Source organism: Lampris incognitus, chromosome 10, assembly GCF_029633865.1.
Source record: "Lampris incognitus isolate fLamInc1 chromosome 10, fLamInc1.hap2, whole genome shotgun sequence".
NCBI lineage: Eukaryota > Metazoa > Chordata > Actinopteri > Lampriformes > Lampridae > Lampris > Lampris incognitus.
Genome location: NC_079220.1, coordinates 14412114 through 14434685, shown reverse-complemented (window position 1 = coordinate 14434685; position 22572 = coordinate 14412114). Strand labels below are relative to the sequence as shown.

General features: G+C 41.8%; 2 protein-coding genes across 2 annotated transcripts; both read left to right on the top strand.

The window, feature by feature from the left end:
• The first annotated feature begins 345 nt into the window (after positions 1-345).
• Positions 346-5186, top strand: mpst (mercaptopyruvate sulfurtransferase). Its single transcript, XM_056288147.1, has 2 exons — positions 346-963; positions 4237-5186. Exons 1-2 carry the CDS (start codon positions 375-377, stop codon positions 4533-4535), a joined length of 888 nt encoding a protein of 295 aa, XP_056144122.1. The 5' UTR covers positions 346-374; the 3' UTR covers positions 4536-5186.
• A 1082-nt stretch (positions 5187-6268) lies between these two features.
• LOC130119092 (SUMO-conjugating enzyme UBC9-like) lies at positions 6269-21707 on the top strand. Its single transcript, XM_056287492.1, has 7 exons — positions 6269-6573; positions 6861-6946; positions 7236-7319; positions 17005-17077; positions 18569-18678; positions 18962-19041; positions 20038-21707. The coding sequence occupies exons 2-7, from the start codon at positions 6881-6883 to the stop codon at positions 20099-20101; spliced, it is 477 nt and encodes a 158-aa protein (XP_056143467.1). The 5' UTR covers positions 6269-6573; positions 6861-6880; the 3' UTR covers positions 20102-21707.
• Positions 21708-22572: the final 865 nt, after the last annotated feature.

Sequence of the window (22572 nt, the reverse complement as noted above, 5' to 3'; positions counted from 1 at the left end):
TGATGTTTAAGGAAGATTAAAAGTGCTATATAAATAAAATTATATTATTAAAGTAACTCATTAAATTAAAAGAAGGGATGGAGACGTAATTTTATATTGATTGATTGACATTGATTTCGCACCCCATTTTTTTGTCCAAGATATTAAGTGCGTAATTGTGTGTGTGTGCGTGCGTGTAATAATCCCATTCCAATGGCCTTTTCCATATCTGATCTATGTATCTAGATATTTTATATTGTACATGGGGCGTACGTGGGCCTCTAGCCCTTTTAGCCTGCGCAATTGGGCGTTGAAACAACGAAACAAAGTCCAGGCGATTTGTCAACAAACTCCCACATAACTTCCCAGTATGTGGCTTCAGTCGGTGAACCGTCATGGCGGCGCCCATCCGCGCGATCGTCTCGGGCAAATGGCTCGCAGACGCAATCAAGAGCAACCTCGCGGGCCCCAAAGTGAGAGTTCTCGACACGTCTTGGTATCTTCCGAAACTGAAACGGGACGCAAGGGCCGAATTCAAGCGGACGCACGTACCGGGCAGCTCTTTCTTTGATATTGACGAATGTTCAGACAAGACGTCCGCGTTTGATCATATGCTGCCAACTCCGAGCCACTTCGCCGAGTACGTCGGGGATTTGGGCATCGGGAGCGACACGCATGTGGTTGTGTACGACACCAGCGACTTCGGCTCGTACAGCGCGCCCCGCGTCTGGTGGATGTTTCGGTTCTTTGGCCACAATCTGGTTTCGGTTCTGGACGGCGGCCTGAAGAACTGGCTTGCTGATGGACACCCGGTCACGTCTGATTACACTAAACCGGAGCGCAGAGACTTTAAGGCCACAGTGGACCAGTCCTGGGTGAAGACCTATGAGGATATCTTGGAGAACATCAAAACCAGACGGGTCCAAGTTGTGGATGCCAGGTCTGCCGGCAGGTTCAGGGGGACTGAGCCAGAGCCCAGAGATGGTGAGTGACTGTTTAACGGTGGGCGAATAAAGGCCCAAACGGTGGTTTAATTGGCCAAATATAACTGAGCTACATACAAAACTTAAGAGTTTTAACGATCGTAATTAAACGGCAGAAAACATTAGAAACGTTGATGTCGTTTGCTGTTACTCGTTGTATTAAGAGATACACTCTATGTACAAAAGTATTGGGGCACACCTCTTAATCATTGAATTCAGGTGTTCCATTCAGACTCATTGCCACAGGTGTATAAAATCCAGCAGCTAGCCATGCAGTCTGCATTTACAAACATTTGTGAGAGAATAAGTCATTCTGAAGAGCTCCGTGAATTCAAGCGTGGTACTGTCATAGGACGCCACCTTTGCAATAAGTCAGTTTGTGAAATTTCTTCCCTGCTAGATATTCCACGGTCCGCTGGAAGTGGTATTATTGAAAAGCGGAAGCGTTTAGGAACGACAGCAACTCAGCCACAAAGTGGCAGACCACGTAAAGTCACACAGCGGGGTCAACGAGTGCTGAGGTGCATAGTGCGTAAAAGTCGTCAACGCTCTGTTGACTCAATAACTGCAGAGTTACAAACTTCCTCTGGCATTAACATCAGCACAAACACTGTGCGCCGGGAGCTTCATGGAATGGGTTTCCATGGCCGAGCAGCTGCATGCAAGCCTTACATCACCAAGCACAATGCCAAGCGTTGGATGGAGTGGTGTAAAGCAGCGTTTCTCAAACCTCTCCTGGAGGACCACTTGTCCTGCATGTTTTAGATCTCTCCCTGCTCCAACACAGCTGATGATGATCAGTTTTGTTATTAGGCAGCTTTGGGAGCTCATAACGAGTCGATAATTTGAATCAGCTGTGTTGGAGCAGGGAGAGCTCTAAAACATGCAGGACAAGTGGTCCTCCAGGAGAGGTTTGAGAAACGGTGTAAAGCACGCTGCCACTGGATTCTGGAGCAGTGGAAACGTGTTCTGTGGAGTGACGACTCATGCTTCCCTGTCTGGCAGTCTGATGGACGAGTTTGGCGGATGCTAGGAGAACGTTACCTACCTGACTGCATTGTGCCAACTGTAAAGTTTGGTGGAGAAGTGATAATTGTATGGGGTTGTTTTTCAGGGGTTGGGCTAGGCCTCTTAGTTCCAGTGAAGGGAAATCTTAATGCTTCAGCATACCAACACATTTTGGACAATTCTATGCTTCCAACTTTGTGGGAACAGTTGGGGGAGGGCCCTTTTCTGTTCTAGCATTGCTGTGCCCCAGTGCACAAAGCAAGGTCCATTAAGACATGGTTGGGTGAGTTTGATGTGGAAGAACTTGACTGGCCTGCACAGAGGCCTGACCTCAACCCCATCATACACCTTTGGGGTGAACTAGAACGGAGATTGCGAATCCAGGTCTTCTCGTCCAACATCAGTGCCTGACCTCACAAATGCTCTTCTGGATGAATGGGTAAAAATTCACACAGACACACTCCAAAATCTTGTGGAAAGCCTTCCCAGAAGAGGGGAAGCTGTTATAGCTGCAAAGCGGGGACCACCTCCATATTAATGCCTATGGGATGTCATGAAAGTTCCTGTAGGTGTAATGGCCAGGTGTCCCAATACTTTTGTACATATAGTGTATGTCAGTCAATTTGGGAGTGTTGACAGGTTTGTGTTTTGGTAGCATGGTTAGCCTACATTTGAATTAAGGATTGTAACTTTAAAAGTAGGCCTATTCAGAGAGCAAAGTCTTGGATGCAAAGGTGAATTATATTAACTAACTTTTTGCATTGGTCCCTCACCCTGCCACTTTTTATTTTATTTCATTGCAATTGTTGCAGATTAACACATTTTTCTAGTTTGCCAATAAAGTAACAAATAATAATTAGCACTTTTGAAAACAGTTACAAAGTGCTGTACATACTACATAAAATAGAGTAAAATAATAAGAGACCTGGGGAAAAAATTACAGGGTGTCAGATCGCAAAATAAGGATTACAGGGGCAGTTGCAAATATGAACATAAAAACAGTAAAAGGAATGAAATAACCAAACAACAAATAAGAAAAACAAAAATAAAAACATCAGAATCAAGAATTAAAAGCGGCTTTATGCAAGTGCTCAATAATCCAGGTAAGGAAATCCCAGAAAGTTGAATCAGTTCATCTGGACTCAACGTGTATTGGGAGAAACGTTTCATCACTCCTGATGAGTGATGAAACGTATGTCAATAAACGCTGTATCCAGATGAACTGTATTCAACCTTCTTTGGATACAGTTGCATAACGGCTGAAAACAACGATCAGTTTCATATGCAAATATGGGTGTGAGCATTAACTAGAGTTACAGTGACCATGTGTACTATTCACAGAGGATTGGGGAATAGTTGCAATCACAGCATTGTAAGATGGCAACAGTTGTACTCTTCGCCCCCCCCCCCCAGTTCAGGGATGGTGGTTCCCTCTTCACATAGATGGCCTCTTTGACTCTCCGTTCAAACCAGCGTTCCTCCCTATCAAGGATGTGCACATCCTCATCCTTGAAAGAGTGGCCACGGGCCTGTAGGTGGTGTAGACTGTGTAGTCCTGGCCTGACGTGTTAGCTCTCCTGTGTTGTGTCATCCTGTTGGCCGATGTCTGTTTAGTTTCCCCAATGTATATGTCATGGCAATCCTCCTGGCACTTAACAGCGTACACTATATTGCTCTGTTTGGGTGTTTTGAGGAGTGACTTAAAATGGGGCACCGATTCTGCTGATACACCGATTCAAATGTATACATTACAATCATACCTCCATCCTTTTGAACATTGTGTAATGCCCTGTGGAATTCACAAGATAGCATACAGGACACGATACATAGAAGAAAAGGGTAATTCTGACTATATCTGAAGCTCATCTATTATCAGTAGATTTTTTTTTTCAAAAAAACCGGGCCGTTTAATGCTTTCTCATTGTTTGACTTGGTAACGGATTAGGTGAAACCTCTCAACTCAGTGCAGAATAGATCATGAATGGGTTTAGTGGAGGCCACTGATTTTATGAACGTGACAATCTCACAAAAGACAAGGCCTTCCATACATTAGCAATAAGTAATCAACCTGGATTAACTACAAAAAAAATGGCCCGCTCTTCCTTTTATATATCTATTATCTTTTATTAAAAGAAGTTTAAAAATAATCAGTTATCTCAGTCCAGAAAGTTGATGAGTAGAAACATCTGAGGAACAAATGTATAACGGATTCAATTTTGGCCCTCCCACTCTTAACACCTCCTCCTCCTCCTCCTCCTCCTCACAGACACATTACCTGGCCATTTCTCTGGTGCCATCAGCATGCCATTCACCACTTTCATGGACGCCTCTGGGAAGGAGCTGGGACCAGAGGACCTTTCCAAACTGTTCATGGAGGCCGGTGTAGACCTGGAGCGCCCCCTCTGGGCTACCTGTGGGTCAGGTGTTACAGCGTGTCATGTCGTCCTAGCTGCTCACCTGCTTGGGCACCCCGGAGTGTGTGTCTACGATGGCTCCTGGTCCGAATGGTTTAAAAGGGCATCTCCAGAGCTTATCATCTCAGAGGGCAAGGGAAAGCAGGAGTGAATGGGAGAGTAGAGGCCGGACGCTGCTATTGTCAAGGATGTCATGTTACTTTTAAATGAGGAAGCATTATGTTTATTACTTATGCACGGTGAGAGAATGACTGAAAGACTAGACAAGTTTGGAATTAACCTATAAATGAAACTTAATTTTACAAATAAAGAGAAGACGTTTAATTGTATTGCATAGAAGATAACAGTTAAACAGAAATGACAGGTTTGTAATAAATCTCACCTTAAAACTGAAGCTTTTCAGTTTATACCACTATAGTACATAGAAGTTTACTGTTTATTTTTCTCTATGCAGGAAATTACACAAAGATTAATAACTTTGTTGTATACCAGATATGTAGTTTTACTTGGAATAAATCCAATACTATATTCTGCCTGTATCTCATTGATTCTTTTTATATTTATATATATATATATATATATATATAATGTCATTTGAGATGCTGCTATAAAGTCATGAAATGTTACAAAATGGTTGTCTAATCAAAAGTTGACATTTTCAAGAAAAGGTCAGTTATGGTAAAACATTTAGTCCACTTTGAGTTGCTGGAATACTTTCATTGACTGTTTGATTAGACGACATACCGTTTCATAATTGGCGTGATGTCAAAATAAAAGTCTCCCTGAGGTTCTTGTTTATTTTCCACTGCCTAATGATTACCGCAATTTTTTGCACCCCCCCCCCCCCCACACCTCTCAAAATATATTAAAGACCTGATCAGGACAACCTTAACTTTATTCAGTAAACAGAAAAGCAAATATTTAGCTCACGACTGAAGATGCTGATGGCTGAAAGGCCGAGCAATGTCCAAATTTTTGTACTATGTCGAATTCTTGGAAATGACATGCAAAGTGTATCAAATTAATATGCCATATCTGGGCATCATTTATGTTTTTTGCAAACCGTTTTTTTATCATTGATCATAATGACTGCGACAGTATTATGACAGTATCACTTAATTGGACGTCATATGTGACCTCAGACAGTCTTGTGTGTGTGTATGTGGGGGGGGGGGGCGACATACATTATGTATGTAGACAAACTCGTTTCAGCAGGGACGCTATAGTCAACCATCACGAGGGGCTGACGCAGACCAAACCGAAACCAGTTCAATCCGGTTCCTGTGCTGGATTTGGGGTGTCTGGCAATATGCCTGACATCCCAAAACGAAATGTTCTATTTTTAGCACTTCTAAAAGACATGGCTATGCTATGCAAAATAATAATGTATATAGGTAAGGGGCGTGACACGACTAGGGAGCTTAGAAATAAAAAAGAATGTCTAAAATGTATAATGGAGGGTGGGTGGGGGGTGTCCCATTTTGAATGTGGCTCTGCAGCCTATAGTACAAACTGTGCTTCTGGGAGTTGATTTTACACACACCGTCCTTCGTGTCAACTTTTTACATACCGTAAAGGTTCACCACTAATACGTGCATAAAACAGTCGTATACGGAACAGGCCAATATACTTAAAAAACTACGGGCAATAGTCATCTTTAGAACAAAATGGACAATATCTGGGTGGCCTTTGGTTACGCATGTTTAAATTAAAATGTGCTTAGTTCACAATTATCGGTTTCCACAAAACGGTTAATAACAGAGGAATGTAACTGGTTAAATTCGCCACAACAAAAATGGCAAACGATTTACGACTTGGAAAAAGCTGCCCTGCAAACTGCCTGAAGGTCCCGACGAAATAAATAAATTGGGGTCCTTTTTGCGATAGTGGCACCTACGAGTTGCATTGTCTTATACAAATGTGGTAAATTTTAATACATGAACGTCAATAGCAATACCTTTGAGTTTTTAAGATAAGCGTTAAAAGCATAGTCTCTGTAATAGGTTGTTCAGCAACTCGCTAACTGTGCCGAATAGTTTGGTTTTGTATATCAAAAGGGTGTGTTTTTTTTCTCGGCAGTTAGCATAGCTAGTAACAGCGGGGCAAACAAGGTAGTTAGCTAGTGTTAGCCTACGAGCTGTTTCCTAGCTACCAAACCAACTGTCAGCGTTTGCCAAATTGGAAAGGAGGTAAAATAAGCTGAATTATTTTGAAAGGAAAACTTTTACCGTTGAACCTTGATACATTTGAGGAATTTCTTCAAAATCTGTCCCTTGCGATGCACGTAGAGTCTTGTGGTGGATAAATGCATACATCGTGGCTGTTAATGCTTCATTTGGCTTTATTTCTTTGTCTTTGCGTACACACTCACGAAACACGTTAACATGTCGCCCGGTTTTTAGAACCAGCAGTCATGTTCCATTGTACCGAATTAAATTGTTTAACTTAGTTTCGTTACAATTTTTATTTTCCACAGGGAGGCGTTGATGAACAGCAATGTCTGGCATTGCTCTTAGCAGACTATCCCAGGAGCGGAAAGCTTGGAGAAAAGACCACCCATTTGTAAGCAGCACCTAAGTTGCCTTTGCTGATAATTATGTAAAATTCCCATTAAGTCCCAGCTGTTGAAGGTTAATATGTTGCTCCTTGCTTCATGTCCAGGATGTTTAGATCATATGTTTCATCCTCCAGTATTTCATTTCAATTCGCTGCTGTGCATCACCCAGGTGGGTGCTACACATTGGTGGTGGTTGAAGTGAGTTACCCCCTTCAATGTGAAGCGCTTTGGGTGTCTAGAAAAGCGCTATATAAATGTAATGATTATTATTATTTCTCTTGTTTGACGATGTAGGGTTTTGTTGCCGTGCCCACTAAAAATCCCGATGGAACCATGAATCTGATGAACTGGGAGTGCGCCATTCCAGGAAAGAAAGGAGTAAGTAACATGCCATCATACCCTTAGTAAAGAAATTGAGATCACATCTTTTTAATTATTTTATTGGTTTAGAGTTACTTACAATTCATTGTAAATTGGGAATATTTTTCAGTCTTATGTGTCACTCAGACTAACATATTTAACTCACTTAACACCCCACCACTGAAATTCTGGCACAGTCATAACAAATACTGCTGGCATCTTTACTATCCAAGACACTTCAAAACTCAGGGTAGTTCATATATGATGTAGGGGTCAACCGATTGTTTTTTTCAGGGCCGATACCAATTATTGTTTAGTTATGGAGGCCGGTGGGCCGATATTCAGTTGCAGTAAATGTAAAATAATTGTGCCAAAATTGACAACACAAACCCCAACACAAGGCTGCCTTTAAATGAACATATTTTTGACTGAATTTTGTGTAAAACAGAAAATATTTTTTAAAAAAAGTGTGTGATGTTCAAGGCACTACATAACAATCTGAATGGAATTCTTTTTAATTAAAAATAAATAACTTCCAAAACATGAAAATTATAAACATTGATCAAACTAAATAATTATATTAAAATAACTCCACATAAATTGTTTAAAGTGCTCCCAGCAGGCTTTGACTGAACTGAATGGAAGAATGTACATTAGTGTTATTAATTTCCCTTTCTCTTATTTTTAAAGTGATAGTTCAAGTTTTTTGAAGGGGTTGTATGAGGTACTTATCGATAGTCAGTGTATTTATTACCTGCAGTAGATGGGAGTCTGTGCGCTCCCAGTTTGGAGATTCAGCAGGAGTAGCCGGCACAGAAGTTAAGGAATGGGACATGGACAAAACGCATTTTAGCCACTTAAGAAAAGGCTCACCTAAAATAATAAAATCTGTGTAAGTGTACGCTATGTTTTGAATATTTTCACTGCTTTATTTTGCCGTCAGATGGCCCTTTCATATGGAACTACATTCTCTCAACCATAGACTGTCTGTATTCCTTCGCATAAGTGCACCTATGCAGCACACCTTATTACGCCGTAGATCAGCAAAATCAGATGGACATTCTGCAGTTGAGAGAATGTAATTCCCCGTGAAAGGGCCGTTTGACACGTTCATGCACAACCCTGACAATAACACTGTAACTAAAATATCACACATTAGCTTTTTTCTTTTAGCCTAGTTACCTTTGAAGGTTAAGCACAGCAGTGGAAACTGTGTTCTTTGTTGTTGAGTTCATGTTGGACCGACGTTATGCTGTTTGGTGTGTGTGAGAGGGAGAGAAAGACGGGAGAAACTAACGTTACGGGGATCAAAGTGAACTAGTTCACATTCATTATTTTGAATTTTACACCAAGTTCAGGTTCTTTTTTTCTTTTCTTTTTTTTAATGAGCTGCTCCCAGCTTTAAGAGCCTCCTCCTACCCATCCATCCCCAGCCTGCAATCATTGCGATGAGTGGATAAGTAACTGTTTCCCTGACAGGATTTTGGGGTTACGACCTGACCTTGTTGTTTGGGAATAATGATGTTATATATATGACATCAAAACATGTTGTACATGATACCACATTTAATGACCGCTGCTCTTTTAGCAACGCATTGCCACCCGACGTCGTCGTCGTCTGGGATTAACGATGTTGTATATGACATCAAAGTATGTTGTACATGATACCATGTTGAATCAGAATCAGAAATACTTTATATCACACCCTCCAGGAAATATACGACACCATGGATCTTCTGTTACTGATGGATTTCTACCACTACTCTTGGCTGCTGCCATTAGGGGTCGCCACCGAGGATCATCCGTTTCCATCTCTTCCTGTCCTCTGCGTCTTCCTCTGTCACACGGGCCACCTGCATGTCCTCTCTCACCACATGCATAAATCTCCTCTTCGGCCTTCCTTTTCTCCTTCTTTCCTGGTAGCTCCATATTCAGCATTCTTCTCCCAATATACCTAGCATCTCTCCTCCACACATGTCCAAGCCATCTCAATCTTGCCTCTCTTGCTTTGTCTCCAAACCGTTCAACCTGAGCTGTCCCTCTAATATACTCATTCCTAATCCTGTCCTTCTTCGTCACTCCCAATGAAAATCTTAGCATCTTCAACTGTGCCACCTCCAGCTCCACCTGTGTTTTCATCAGTGCCACTCTCTCCAAACCATATGACATAGTTGGTCTCACAACCATTTTGTAAACCTTCCCTTTAACTCTTGCTGGTACCCTTCTGCTGCAAATCACTCCTGACGCTCTTCTCCACCCTGCCTGCACTGTCTTTTTCACCTCTCTTCTGCACTCCCCGTTACTTTGTACAGTTGATGCCAAGTATTATAAACTCATACGCCTTCATCACCTGTACTCCTTGCATCCTCACCATTCCACTGTCTTCCCTCTCATTCACGCATATGTATTCCGTCTTGCTCGAACTGACATTCATTCCTCTTCTCTCCAGTGCATACCGCCGCCTCTCCAGGCTCTCTTCAACCTGTAACCTACTCTCGCTACAGATCACAATGTCATCCGCAAACAAAATAGTCCACGGAGACTCCTGCCTGATCTCATCCGTCAACCTGTCCATCACCATTGCAAACAAGAAAAGGGCTCAGAGCCAATCCTTGATGTAATCCCACCTCCACCTTGAACCATCTGTCTTTCTAACCGCACACCTCACCACTGTCAAACTTCGCTCTTGCGTATCTTGCACCACTCTTACATACTTCTCTGCAACTCCCGACTTCCTCATACAAAACCACACCTCCTCTCGGGACCCTGTCGTAAGCTTTCTCTAAATCCACAAAGACACAATGTCTGGCCTTCTCTATACTCCCAATCAATGTTCTCAAAGCAAACATCACATCTAGTGTTCTTTTTTTTGGCATGAAACCATACTGCTGATCATCACCTCTTCTCTTAACCTAGGTTCTATTACTCTTTCCCATATCTTCATGCTGTGGCTAATCAACTTTATACCTCTGTAGTTGCTACAGTTTTGCACATCGCCCTTATTCTTGAAAAACAGTACCAGTATGCTTCTTCTCCACTCTTGAGGCATTCTCTCACTTTCCAAGATTGTGTTAAACAATCTAGTTAAAAACTCCACTGCCTTCTCTCCTTAACATCTCCATGCCTCCACAGGTACTATGTCCTCTGGACCAACTGCCTCTCCACTCTTCATCCTCTTCATTGCTGCCCCCACTTCCTCCTTGCTAATCCACCACACTTCCTAATTCACTATCCCCACATCATCCAACCTTCTCTCATTTTCTTCATTCATCGGCCCCTCAAAATACTCCTTCCACCTTATGAACACACTCTCCTCACTTGTCAGCACATTTCCACCTCCTTGATTGCCCTCACCTGCTGCACATCTTTCCCAGCTTTCTCCTTCCTTAGTGTCTAACCTCTCATACAACTCACCATACACCTTTGCCTTTGCCACCTCTCTCCGCATTACGCTGCATCTCCTTGTACTCCTGTCTATCTTCATCTCTCTGGCCATCCCACTTCTTCTTTGCCAACCTCTTCCTCTGTATACTTTGCTATACTTCCTCCTTCCACCACAATGTCTCCTTGTCTTCCTTCCTCTGTCCTGATGACACACCAAGTATCTTCCTAGCTGTCTCCCTCACTATTTCTGCAGTGGTTGCCAAGCCATCTGGTATATCTTCAGTACCACCCAGTGTTTGTTTTAACTCTTCCCTGAACTGTACACAACAGTCTTCCTTCTTCAATTTCCACCATTTGATCCTTGACTCTGCCTTCACTCGCTTCTTCTTCTTGGTCTGCAAAGTCATCCTATGGACCACCATCCGATGCTGCCTAGCTACGTTCTCCCCTGTCACCACCTTGCAATCTCCAATCCCTTTCAGATCGTGCCTTCCATTTAAGATATAGTCTCTCCTTGACATCATACCTGCCCATCACCTCCGTTTCCTTCACCAACATGCCCATTGACGTCTGCTCCAATAACCACACTCTCCCCCTTGGGTACACTCTCCACCACTTCATCCAACTCACTCCAGAATTCTTCTTCCTCTTTCATCTCACACCCAACTTGCGGGGCATATGCGCTGATAACATTCATACTCACCACTGTCTAACACTCTCTTCACCTCCAGCACACTCTTGACATACTCTTCCTTCAGTATTACCCTTACTTAATTTCTCCTCCCATTCGCACCATGATAGAAGAGTTTAAACCCACCTCCGATGCTTCTAGCCTTACTTCCATTCCACCTGGTCTCTTGCACACACAGTATACCTACCTTCCTTCTTTCCATCATATCAGCCAGCTCTTTCCCTTTACCAGTCATAGTGCCAACATTCAACGTTCCTACTCTTACTTTCACACTCCTACCCTTCCTCCTCTCCTGCTGCTTCTGGACAAGCCTTCCCCCCCTCTCCTTCTCCTTCGGCCAACAGTAGCATAGTTTCCACCGGCACCCTGCTGGCTAACAGTACTGGTGGCGGTCAGTGGTAACCTGCACCTCGACCGATCTGGTATGGAAATCGGACTTATGATCCACATATTTGATTTGGCAAAGATTGTACTGTTACTGATGAATTTATTCATCATAATTGTACTTCATTCAACATCACCATCATCAAATCCACCGTCGAAATACATGTACAGAATAAGCATGCCTTCATATCACACACACAAACTGTAGAAAACTAACTATAAATATGCGCGTCGAAATATAGAACACGTAAATAAACAGTGGGTTTTATGGCATCTGGCATGCTCCTCTTACCTTAAGATGGTCTGACTCCTCGATGCTTCTCTTCTGCGTTTGTGTTGGAGTGAGTGTCGTGCTGTGCTTCAGGAGAGTGAAGGCTGCGTCAGAGGCATGCATGTTCAGCCGTGACCTTTCTTTTTAATCGGCTGGCCAATTAAAAATGTGCCGATAATGATAATATGAAAAATGACGAATATCTAAGCCGATAATCGGTTGATCCCGAATATGATGTTTGCTTACTTTTAATCTTTGACTGTGTATGAGCTATACAGTTTTACATTGCTTGGATAAATGCTTAAAGCTCATGTGTAGCAAATCGAAGGTAGTGTTATAAAGTGTCTTCTCCATGTAAACTAACGAAGGCCTGTTATTAACTCTTAGCGGATATCAGAGTAATATGTGGGACGCTCACTCGAGTGTAACAAGGGTTTGAAGGAACCGTCCTGGAGAATTACGACCTGAAAGAGAGGGAGACCTGACCTGTGAACTCTTAGAGCAAGTTCTGTTATCCATTAGGATGACAGTCCATCAATAAAGATAAAGTACTTCCTCCTTGGATTAGGGAGAAACTGGGTACATACCATGGTGACCGTGACAATAAGCATGTTTGGGCTGCAAGGTATAAAGGGAGTGGGCTCTGAGATCAGGGCACGCACTTGAAGTATCTATGCTTTGTGCATCTGTTCATGAACATATTATAAAGCGTGACAATACTGTAAGAGATTTTTGTCTTGCTCCATATTTATTGTCAGTCGAAGTAAATAATTGCCACGACAAAACCTAACTCAAAACCCGTCCTTCTAAACAAACTTTACATATGACAGCAAATACAATCATGGTAGTGAGAAGTAACTAAGGGACAAATCTTGGTCAAGTTGAATGCAATTCTACATCTTAAAATATTCTCATCACTCAAGTGTCATGGCAATACTCAGTCACAACTATGACAAAGTGGCTGGCGACAGGATGCAGTCAATCATAAAGTTCAAGCAAGTCAAGCCAAATGTAACCCAGAATTCTTTCTGTCTCAGCCCCCGTAGTCTATAGGGATCTCTCCTGCACGCCCTAGTTAAGGTTAGTGTCTCTGCGTTATGTTAAGGGTGGGTGTGTCTGGTGGGAGAAAAGCAGAGCCGGGTTCTGTTGCTACGGTAGAGACTTTTATTTCCATACCTGTTATACCTGTGCGGTATCACAGGTATGGAACCTTGCAAGATAATGCAATACGTCTCCAATTATTAGTGTACAATAAAATTATTCTTTCGATGTTTTTTTGTCTTTTCTTTTTTTCACATGAGGTCAACTGAGATGCAATCCTTTGGAACATACAGGCAAAAATAAGCAAGCCAAAAACAAGCAAGTAGCAACTAAGCTAGTGCTGATACTGCTAGCCAAAATCACGGCAGGAACACTTTTTTTTTTAATTTTGACAACAATAACACAATCTGCTTCTCAAATCCACACATTTAAAACATTTTAATAAACTAACGCTATCACCAAATTAGGTGTATGGGTAGTTGTAGTTCTCATATTTTAATAGATGCTACAGACTGCCGCTTAGCACAGCTTACCCTGCAAGATAATGTAATACGTATGAAAGTAGGTGTCCTGCATAGGACTTTAATACGTAGTGCCAGATATAAAGGAACCAAAACAGGGCAAGAGCACCACCCAGCGGCCAATTCTAGACAACTGCCCTACGTCTACCCCCTCTTTCTTCCATGGTGTCGCAGCTGTCAAACTGAGGAATGACAAACTAAAACCACCCACTTAAAAAATATCAAAGCAAGTACTTGTGCATGTGTGGAGTTGTGTTCTGTGTATATTGTGAGTGTGTATGCTATATGAAGGTGCATATGCTTTAGTGTCAGTACTCTTTGCACTTGTTGGGCTTAACTATGTCCTGTTGTTCTCCTTGCCTTAGCCCTCTGCCACAGTCTGCATCCTCATTCTATCTTTTACTGGTCACTCTCCAGTCTTGTGATGCGACACTCAAATGACAGTCTCTTTGGAGAACGTCTATCCCTTTGTGGATTTCTCCTAAGAGCACCAGACTCATGCACTGACTCATTGCGACTAACCTGTTCACTGGTCTCCCATCCTTCGATCTCCTGTTCCTTCTCGAGCTCTGTGTTTGTTCGACCTGCTCGTCTGCCCCTTTCATTTGGACTTCCCCTATACTCTGCTCTGTGTTCTCCATCTCCAGATCCTCCTCTGCACCTAACTCAGTTTCTGCTACGCTTACCTTCCAGTCTACCTCCTCACTCTCTCTCAACTCCTCCTGAAGAGACCCCATTGGAAGAAACATACATTGTATGAGGAGATTGCGGTGGAAGACTGTCTCTCTCTCTCTCCATCCTCAGACTCCACCACATATACTGGAATCCCAGGTTGTTTCTTCACTACGACGTAGGGTTTTGTCTCCAATCTATCTCCCAGTTTCTTCCTCTCCCACATGGCATATTTTTTTTATAAATGTATTTCTGATTTTTCCTTTTTTCTCCCAATTTAATGGCCAATTGATCCCTATTTTAGTTCAAACACCCACCCTCTTACTGCATGCGTTCGCCCACTGTATCTCTCCGGCCGGCAGTCTCGAAGGAGACACCTCGCCACTTTCGTGACAAGGCGAATCCAGGCCGAACCACTGCTTTTTCCGACACGCACAGAGACGCATTCATGCGACGAACACAAGCCGACTCCGCCCCCCTCCCGAAGACAGCGTTGCCAATTATTGCTGCTTCATCGAGTCCGGCCATAGTTGGATCTGACGAGACCGAGGCGCGAACCCCGGTCCCCAGTGGGCAACTATATCGACACCGATGCTTAGACCGCTACACCACCGTGGACCCACATGGCATATTTTAACCAAAACTCTGTCTCCAGCTTTGAAGATTTGATTCTTTGCTTTTTTGTCATAATATTTTTTTGCTGGTCTTTGGCATGCCAGGACATTTGGTTAGCCTGGGCATATGCATGCGACAAACAGTCCTGGGGGACTTGAACGTAGTCACTGTACTCACATGGCTTCTTGTTGGTGGACAGCCTGAAAATCAAGTCAGCTGGGAGCCTGGGATGTCCACCAAACATCAGGAAGTATTGCATGTACCCAGTTGAATCATGTTGGGTACAGTTGTATGCGTGGGTCATGGCATCCACATATTTATGCCAACAGGGCTTCTGGTGGGGCTAAAGTGTTCCCAACATGTCCATAAGTGTCCTGTTGAACCTTTGCATAGTTCCATTGCCCTATGGGTGATAGGGGCTTGTATGTGTTTTGACTATACCCGTACACTTGCATCGCTCTTTGACAACTGCGCTTTCAAAATTTCATCCTTGGTCTGCAAGCAATTTCTCCGGGAAACCGAAGCGAGAAAGGAAATTTCTCCAACGAACCCTTGCCGCTCTGCCGGCTTTCTGGTCTTTCATGGGGTAAGCCTGTGCAAAGCGGGAAAAATTATCATTAACAACAAGCACATTTTCCTGATCACCTTTGGATTTCTCCAGGGTCAATAAGTGTACAGACCAGCTCCATGGGAGCACTGCTGTGGATGCTGACCAGCAGAGCTCTGAGGCCTGAAGTGGGAGTTATTCTGAGGCAGCATCTCTGACACTGTTCACACCACGCCTTGATCTCCTGGAACATCTTTGGCCAGTAAAACCTTTCTCTTACCCTCTGAAATGTCCTTTCGAATCCCAGGTGCCCAGAGTCGTCATGAAGGGCATTCTTTACTGACACACGCAGCTTTTCTGGCAGAATGAGCTGCTCCCCTTTGACAATCCTTAAACCAGCAGTACAGGATACCATCACTAATCACCAACTTCTTCCACTTTTTTAAGAGAAGACACATTGCCCCCCACCATCCATCCTCTCACTGCGGCTTGGCTTGTGGTTCAGACTCATGTAATATAGAACTGGGCCAATGGCAGGGTCTTCCTTTTGTCCTGCATGAATCTCCTGTTTTGTGATGGGAGGTAGTGATTCTGTCCCCACACAAGGCCTATTATTAACTTTTAGCTGATATCAGAGTAATATGTGAGAAGCTCACTCGAATGTAACGAGGGTTTGAAGGAACCAATCCTGGAGAATTACGACCCGGAAGAGGGGGAGACCTGACCTGTGAACTCTTAAAGCAAGTTCTGTTATCCATTAGGATGACAGTCCATCAATAAAGATAAGCTACTTCCTCCAAACAGGATTAGGGAGAAACTCTGGGTACATACCATGGTGACCGTGACAATAAGCATGTTTGGGCTGCAAGGTGTAAAGGGAATGGGCTCTGAGATCAGGGCACGCACTTGCAGTATCTATGCTTTGTGCGTCTGTTCAGAAACATATTAAAAAGCGTGACAATACTGGAAGAGATTTTTTTTTCTCTCGCTCCTCATTTATTGTAAGTCGAATTAAATAATTGGACAACAAAACCTAATTCAGAACCCGTCCTTCTAAACAAACTTGTCATATGACAGCAAATACAATCGTGGCAGTGAGAAGTAACTAAGGGACAAATCTTAGTCAAGTTGTATGCAATTCTACATCTTAAAATATTCTCCTCAAGTGCCATGGCAATACTCAGTCACAAATATGACAAAGTGGCTGGTGACAGGATGCAGTCAATTACAAAGTTCAAGCAAGGCAAAAGATTTCCAAGAATGGATACTTGATAAAAAAACATTTTCATTCGTGAAGCACTCTTTTTAACTGCAAGTCTACTGACAAAAAAACTTCTGGAAAATACAAACGCAATATCAAGTCCAGTGTCTAAAGAATAAATTCCAAGTGTTCCCTCAGTATCTAACACAAAAAGCTTAGGATGCCTGCAAAATGAAATTCTTGAGTCATGGCGTGGGACTAACTTCAACTTTGCTTGAGGCTTTACCATTCACCCTTGTAGCATTAGTTATGTACATCCAGCCATTTCACAACATGAAGACAATTTCTAGCGGTTTTCATCTTCTTCATTCAATAGACCCTGTGGGAGGGAGGCCTGTACAAACTCAGAATGCTGTTTAAAGATGATTACCCCTCCTCACCACCCAAATGTAAGTACCAAATGATATAGCTTACGTGCAATATGCCAGTTTAATCTGAGCCCACAGTACTTAAATGCATAGGAACAGAAGGCAGTGTTTTTAAAAGTGTACTGTTTTGTGAAAAGGAAACCGAGACACTGCTCTTTGTCATAGCATCCCCTCAGTTTCTACGGCATATTCCCAGTCCCTGTCTTAATGGAAAACATGAAAGATTTGTAGATTCCTACAAACTATACACTAGAGAAGATGCAATGTTTCAGTCACAAGATCTTGATCAGGCATAAATGCAGTACAAAAAGATGTATAATATAGCCTTGGCTCGAAACAATCATAATATCCCAATGGAGAGGACATGGGAAACATCTGGCCAATAATAAACGGATCAGTACATATATATACACACATAACCATATGCCCATTCACAGGGTCCAAAACCTGAGGAGTGAAATGAGCAACAATTGGGTATATAGGTCTACAGTGTGAAAAAGGACAACTTCAGCTTTGTGGAAAACCTCGTGTCAGTTGAAAGATATTACAAATCCCAAATATCATTCGTCACGTCATAACATGTAACACTAGTTAATTATCAAAAAAGTACACATCCAACAGGATTCCCTTTTTTTCTTTCAGATGTTCCCATTAAAATGAATGGTTGAAAAGTTGGGATTGATGTCATAAAAGTGAACGGCAAACGGTAGTCATGGTCTTTTCTACAAAAGGTTCTTTTGTGTTTACTGGTCATGTTGATTAACACAAACTGAGTCCTCTACATTGGGCCTTTATGATGATCGGTTGTCTCTAGCCTAGTCTGTTCTATGTCTTTTTGTATTGCGTTTATGATGCCAGGTGAAAGACGTGACTGAAACAATGCATCTTCAATGAAGTTTTTCTTTTTTTTTTCTTTTTTTTTTGGTACGTGTGGACGGAGTATTGGAATCTATATAATTTTCCTCCATTATTGGACCTCTACTACGCACCTGTTGTTCAGGTGTGCATACGACGTTATTTATTAATGAAAAATTGGTAAATTAAATTATTACAAATGCTAGTTATTAAAATAGGCAAAGGAATGTTATGGAAATTATTTTAGTTTTCTACTTCTCTGTCAACCAGGCAAGTATTTGAAATTAAGCTTTGCACCCTGGAGAATATGAAGTTTCCAGAGTACATTTGTTATAAATTCTACCAGCTGCAAGGCAACACAAGAGCTGGTAAATGCATATCAAACCTTTGCTTAACGTTAAAATCTGTTTTTAGCAATAACAATGGCAGTTATGTGTCAGGACATTGTATGATATGTGAACATCATAATGACAGAAAGGCATTTACAGTCCAGAGTGTGTTTTTCTGTAGTGTGACATAGGATTTAAAGTAACTGTCTTGTTTAAAAAAAATTGTGTTTATGAATAGATCTCTTCAACTGTACCTTACCCATGTTACTTCCAAGTGTTCATGGTCCTGAAACTGATTTTTTTTTTCCCCTCACTGATTTCAATTCAGGCAAGTTTGAGCCTCCTATATTCCATCCAAATGTGTACCCATCAGGCACTGTGTGTCTGTCCATCCTGGAGGAAGACAAAGATTGGAGGCCTGCCATCACCATTAAACAGGTCTTAGTCATATACACACATGCATGACCCCAGCACCTCTCTTTATTTCTCCCTTTCGCTTGCTCTGTCACTGGTGTAAATATGTGTATCCTCTTACATTGTTTATCTTCTCCCAGTTAGCAATTGGAGTGTTGTCCCTCAAGCTTATTTACAACTAAACTGTTTGCAGTCATTCATGACTGTAAACTTGGTGTACTTGTTGTATTGTGCATGTTTTAAGTGACCCTGGACAAGGGTGTGTGCTAAATGTTGGATTTTAAACCTTTTTTTTTCTACCCCCTAGATCCTGTTGGGTATCCAGGAGCTACTGAATGAGCCCAACATTCAGGACCCAGCACAAGCAGAGGCTTACACAATTTACTGGTTGGTGTTTTCAGATTCATGTCTTTACACAACAGATAAAATGAAAGAATATCCAGGAGTAAAAAAGAAAGTAAATGATCCTTATCTTCCCATCCAAGAGGTCACAATGAAGATATTTTGTTTGCACTGCCAGAAAAACATGCTTTGTCTCACTAACCACACTTGATAAAATATCGTCATTGCAAGTATCTTTCAGTAGTGCCCCCTGTAGGAGCCAATTAGCCCTCAATTGCATAATTAGGAACCAATCTTTATCTGGTCAGGTGTTCCGCCCGGAAGGTTAACAGTTTTTGACCACCCACCCAGAGACACATGCTGAGGCAGCTTGTTGCTACAGTCGTTACTTGTGGTTCTGGATATTACTGTTTGTTTATCTTTGGAAATGCGTTCGAGTTTAATGGACACTAACGATAAATGGACAGAGTGTTCAACTGGCAAGTTAGTCTTGGCCTTTGATTCATCAGACATGGTAATAAGTGTGTCAATTACTTTTTCTGTGGCGCAGCACCTCAGTGGCTTAAAGCATCTGCTTAGCCTCTACAACACTGCCTTTTCTTCCAGTTTCTCATTGGTATCTTTTGTGAATGTCTGACAGTCTGATGTTTTTCTTTATGTACAGGTCACTAACTGTATCCTCAAGGCTGTATACTTCACCTAAATGACACCTTGAGAATGTGCTCTTTATACTACTTGTAGGCCAGTGTTATGGAGTTTCTAAATTGATTTTTTGTGAGAGTCTCGCAGGCTGAAGGGACATGGCCATGAAAACTACAGTGATACTTCAAGGCAAAGAGACAAGTCCCGAGATTGGAATTACAAGATTCAATTTACGTACAGTAGGGAGGAGATATTGAATGCTAGCATTCACAAGGCAAAGAACAAAACAAATCTCACTTAAAATCTTTATTTTTGTCCACTTAAACAAATCCAAAAAAAAGTGCATGACAAATGACATTAGTAAACTCTTAAATCCTCTGTATATCCTTTCTATTCCAGTCAGAACAGGATGGACTATGAGAAGAGGGTGCGGGCACAGGCCAAGAAGTTTGCGCCCACATAGAGTGCAGAACTGCCCTCCATCCCACCAGAGCAGCCTGAGCCCCTATTGGTAATGAACAGAAGGGAGGCAACCCCTGAAGGACCACTCTGATAAGAATCAAATTAATTGTGTAATTTTACCATTATGCAGGATATATGTGAGCCCGTTACATGAACAATAAATTTTTAATGAGGGCATGCCCAATTTTTGCATTGCTGAGTCATAGTCTCTTCTCCTAGGCTCCGCTATCAACATGCATCATGCTATTGATAATGCTTGTATAATCGATATCTCAAGATTTCCTTATTTATATGATGGAACAAGAGATGTAAATCATTCTGGTTCAGGTCCAAGTAGCCTTAAAAGTAATTTGCATTTTCTGCACCTTGGAGTTTTGGCAGGTTCAAATGCAATGTGCTTATGAGTAAGGCCACTTTTTGTCTGTTTCCTTGAAGTTCATTTCATCAGTCTCATGACTCCTCGCTATATAGGGTGGATAGGCAGGACTAGAGTCATTTTTGCCCAGTTAAGTGAGAGATTTTTTTTTTATTATGAAAAATCTTGTTTATTTTTCATGTATAGGCAGAAATTAAACCTGCCTCAAAAAGGTAAATGGAAATAGATGGAAAAAAAAGTTTTTTTTTTTTTAGTTGTGCCATAAAAAGGGGAATTTGCAAATTGGTTGATAACTGAAGGAATGAATTGGCACATTTTTAACTTCATTCTGAAGTAGTTCCTTCCTCATCTCGTAAGCATCTGGCTCAGGTGGCCTCAAACTACATTAACTAAAGAATACTTTATAGACAAAACACGACCTTGGTGCCAAGATGTTGATTGTAAAAAAATCAAACATGACTGGTTTTGTGAGTTGTGGTCAGTTCCATAGCTCTGTCCACTACAGATCACCTCAGAAGTCGAACATAGGGGGAAGCGCTCTTAAATCTGAAACCAAAATGGCAGTGCAAGCCGTAGACCGGTAGGGTTACGGCTTTGTCTCCCAACCTGTACTTGGACTACTCTCGGTTTACAATGAAAATAAAAATACTTTCAGTGCTAAGATTCATTTTGTAAATCCAACTTTATGAACCTTTTTTAGGAATTGGTGAAAGTGTCATTTGCAACCCATGTCAGGATACAGTCCCAAAATGCTACAGTATGAGGTGAAAATCGTGCTAGAAACACAAAGATCACCTTGCTTCCCTTTTTCCACTCTTCATTGTCATATGTCGAAAGCTGTAAAGACATGATGTACAGTAGCACACCACCGCCTTCATTCAGTTGTTCATTTAACAATAGTTATTTTAATCTAAAGTCATCTCTACAGATTTGAAACCTCTTGGAAATCCACTTAGCAGTGAACTAAAAGAAGCCAGGAGGTCCTCATCGGAATGGCCTCTCTACCAGCAAGAGGACAGTTTATAGTGAACAGGAGAACGACAGAAGGCTGTGACGGTTTTTCTTTTGCCTCAGAAAATGTGAGTGCATGTACATAATATAAATACTGAAAACTGTGGAAGTTATGTTTTATATTGTTTTAGCCAGTTGACATTTGTGTGGTATTAAAAGCGATGAACGCAATAAATGTAATTGTGAAATAAAGTTGAAAGGTCTAAATAAAAAAAATTTAAAAATTGTCTTCCGTTTTTTTTTAATATATATTCCATTAAGTTATGTCTTAATATCGCCGTAAAGTGTGATTGTACAGAAAAGTGAACATCTTGTCTGAGTGTTAAAAAGGTTTAGAATTTAGTGTGTAGTGATTGATGGTCATTAAGAGTTTGGCTTCTGGTTTTACGCAGAAATGCTTCAACTATGACGTTGAGCAGGTGACTGAGGCTCGTTGTGGCGTCAGCTGTCAAGGTAGCCGGGGTCAGAGGTCAATCGTTAACCAGAGAAAAGATCTCAGCGCGGGTGACACACGGGTCAAAGCAGCCGAGGCTCAGCTGTGAGAGCGACCTAAAAACCAATCAAGTGAATCTGCATTTAACAATGCCTTGAAGCCTGTTTTGTGATGAGGCACAACAATCGCATGTTTGGGATGACAGTGGTTGTACATGTAAACCTTGTTGACAACATCTAGAATGTACTCTTTGTTATACGGATTCAAGCCGTCGGATTTTGAGGCTTTAAGTTGGTATCTAGCACAAATTACGTAGTGAGGTTTTGCTTTGCATGTGTACCAAGTGCCCAACAGGAAACCGCTGTAAGCGTACACTTGCAGTTTGTTTTTTTTTCTTCATATGAGAGTTGCACCTTGTGTAATGTTCTCCAGCAGAGTGTGTTAACATTTTAACACCTTTTGTTGTGACTCACTCCCCGTGTGGTTAGTATGTCACCATGACCTCGCTTGACCAAAAAGAGTCAAAACCCACAAAAATACAGGTGAGAGCCATCCTTTTTTAATTTATCCATTTTTTTTAGCTTTAAAGCTGGTTGACTTTGTGTGACCAATATGTTCCATTGTTATTAGTTACTACTGTTGTCTGTTCTGC

Bases quoted from the DNA above. Each gene is read 5' to 3' on its own strand.
- mpst (XM_056288147.1), top strand. From the start codon at position 375: ATGGCGGCGCCCATCCGCGCGATCGTCTCGGGCAAATGGCTCGCAGAC. The intron at 964-4,236 runs GTGAGTGACTGT...TCCTCCTCACAG, and splicing joins TGAGCCAGAGCCCAGAGATG to ACACATTACCTGGCCATTTC.
- LOC130119092 (XM_056287492.1), top strand. From the start codon at position 6,881: ATGTCTGGCATTGCTCTTAGCAGACTATCCCAGGAGCGGAAAGCTTGG. The intron at 17,078-18,568 runs GTAAGTACCAAA...ATTTCAATTCAG, and splicing joins CCCCTCCTCACCACCCAAAT to GCAAGTTTGAGCCTCCTATA. The intron at 19,042-20,037 runs GTTGGTGTTTTC...TTTCTATTCCAG, and splicing joins GAGGCTTACACAATTTACTG to TCAGAACAGGATGGACTATG.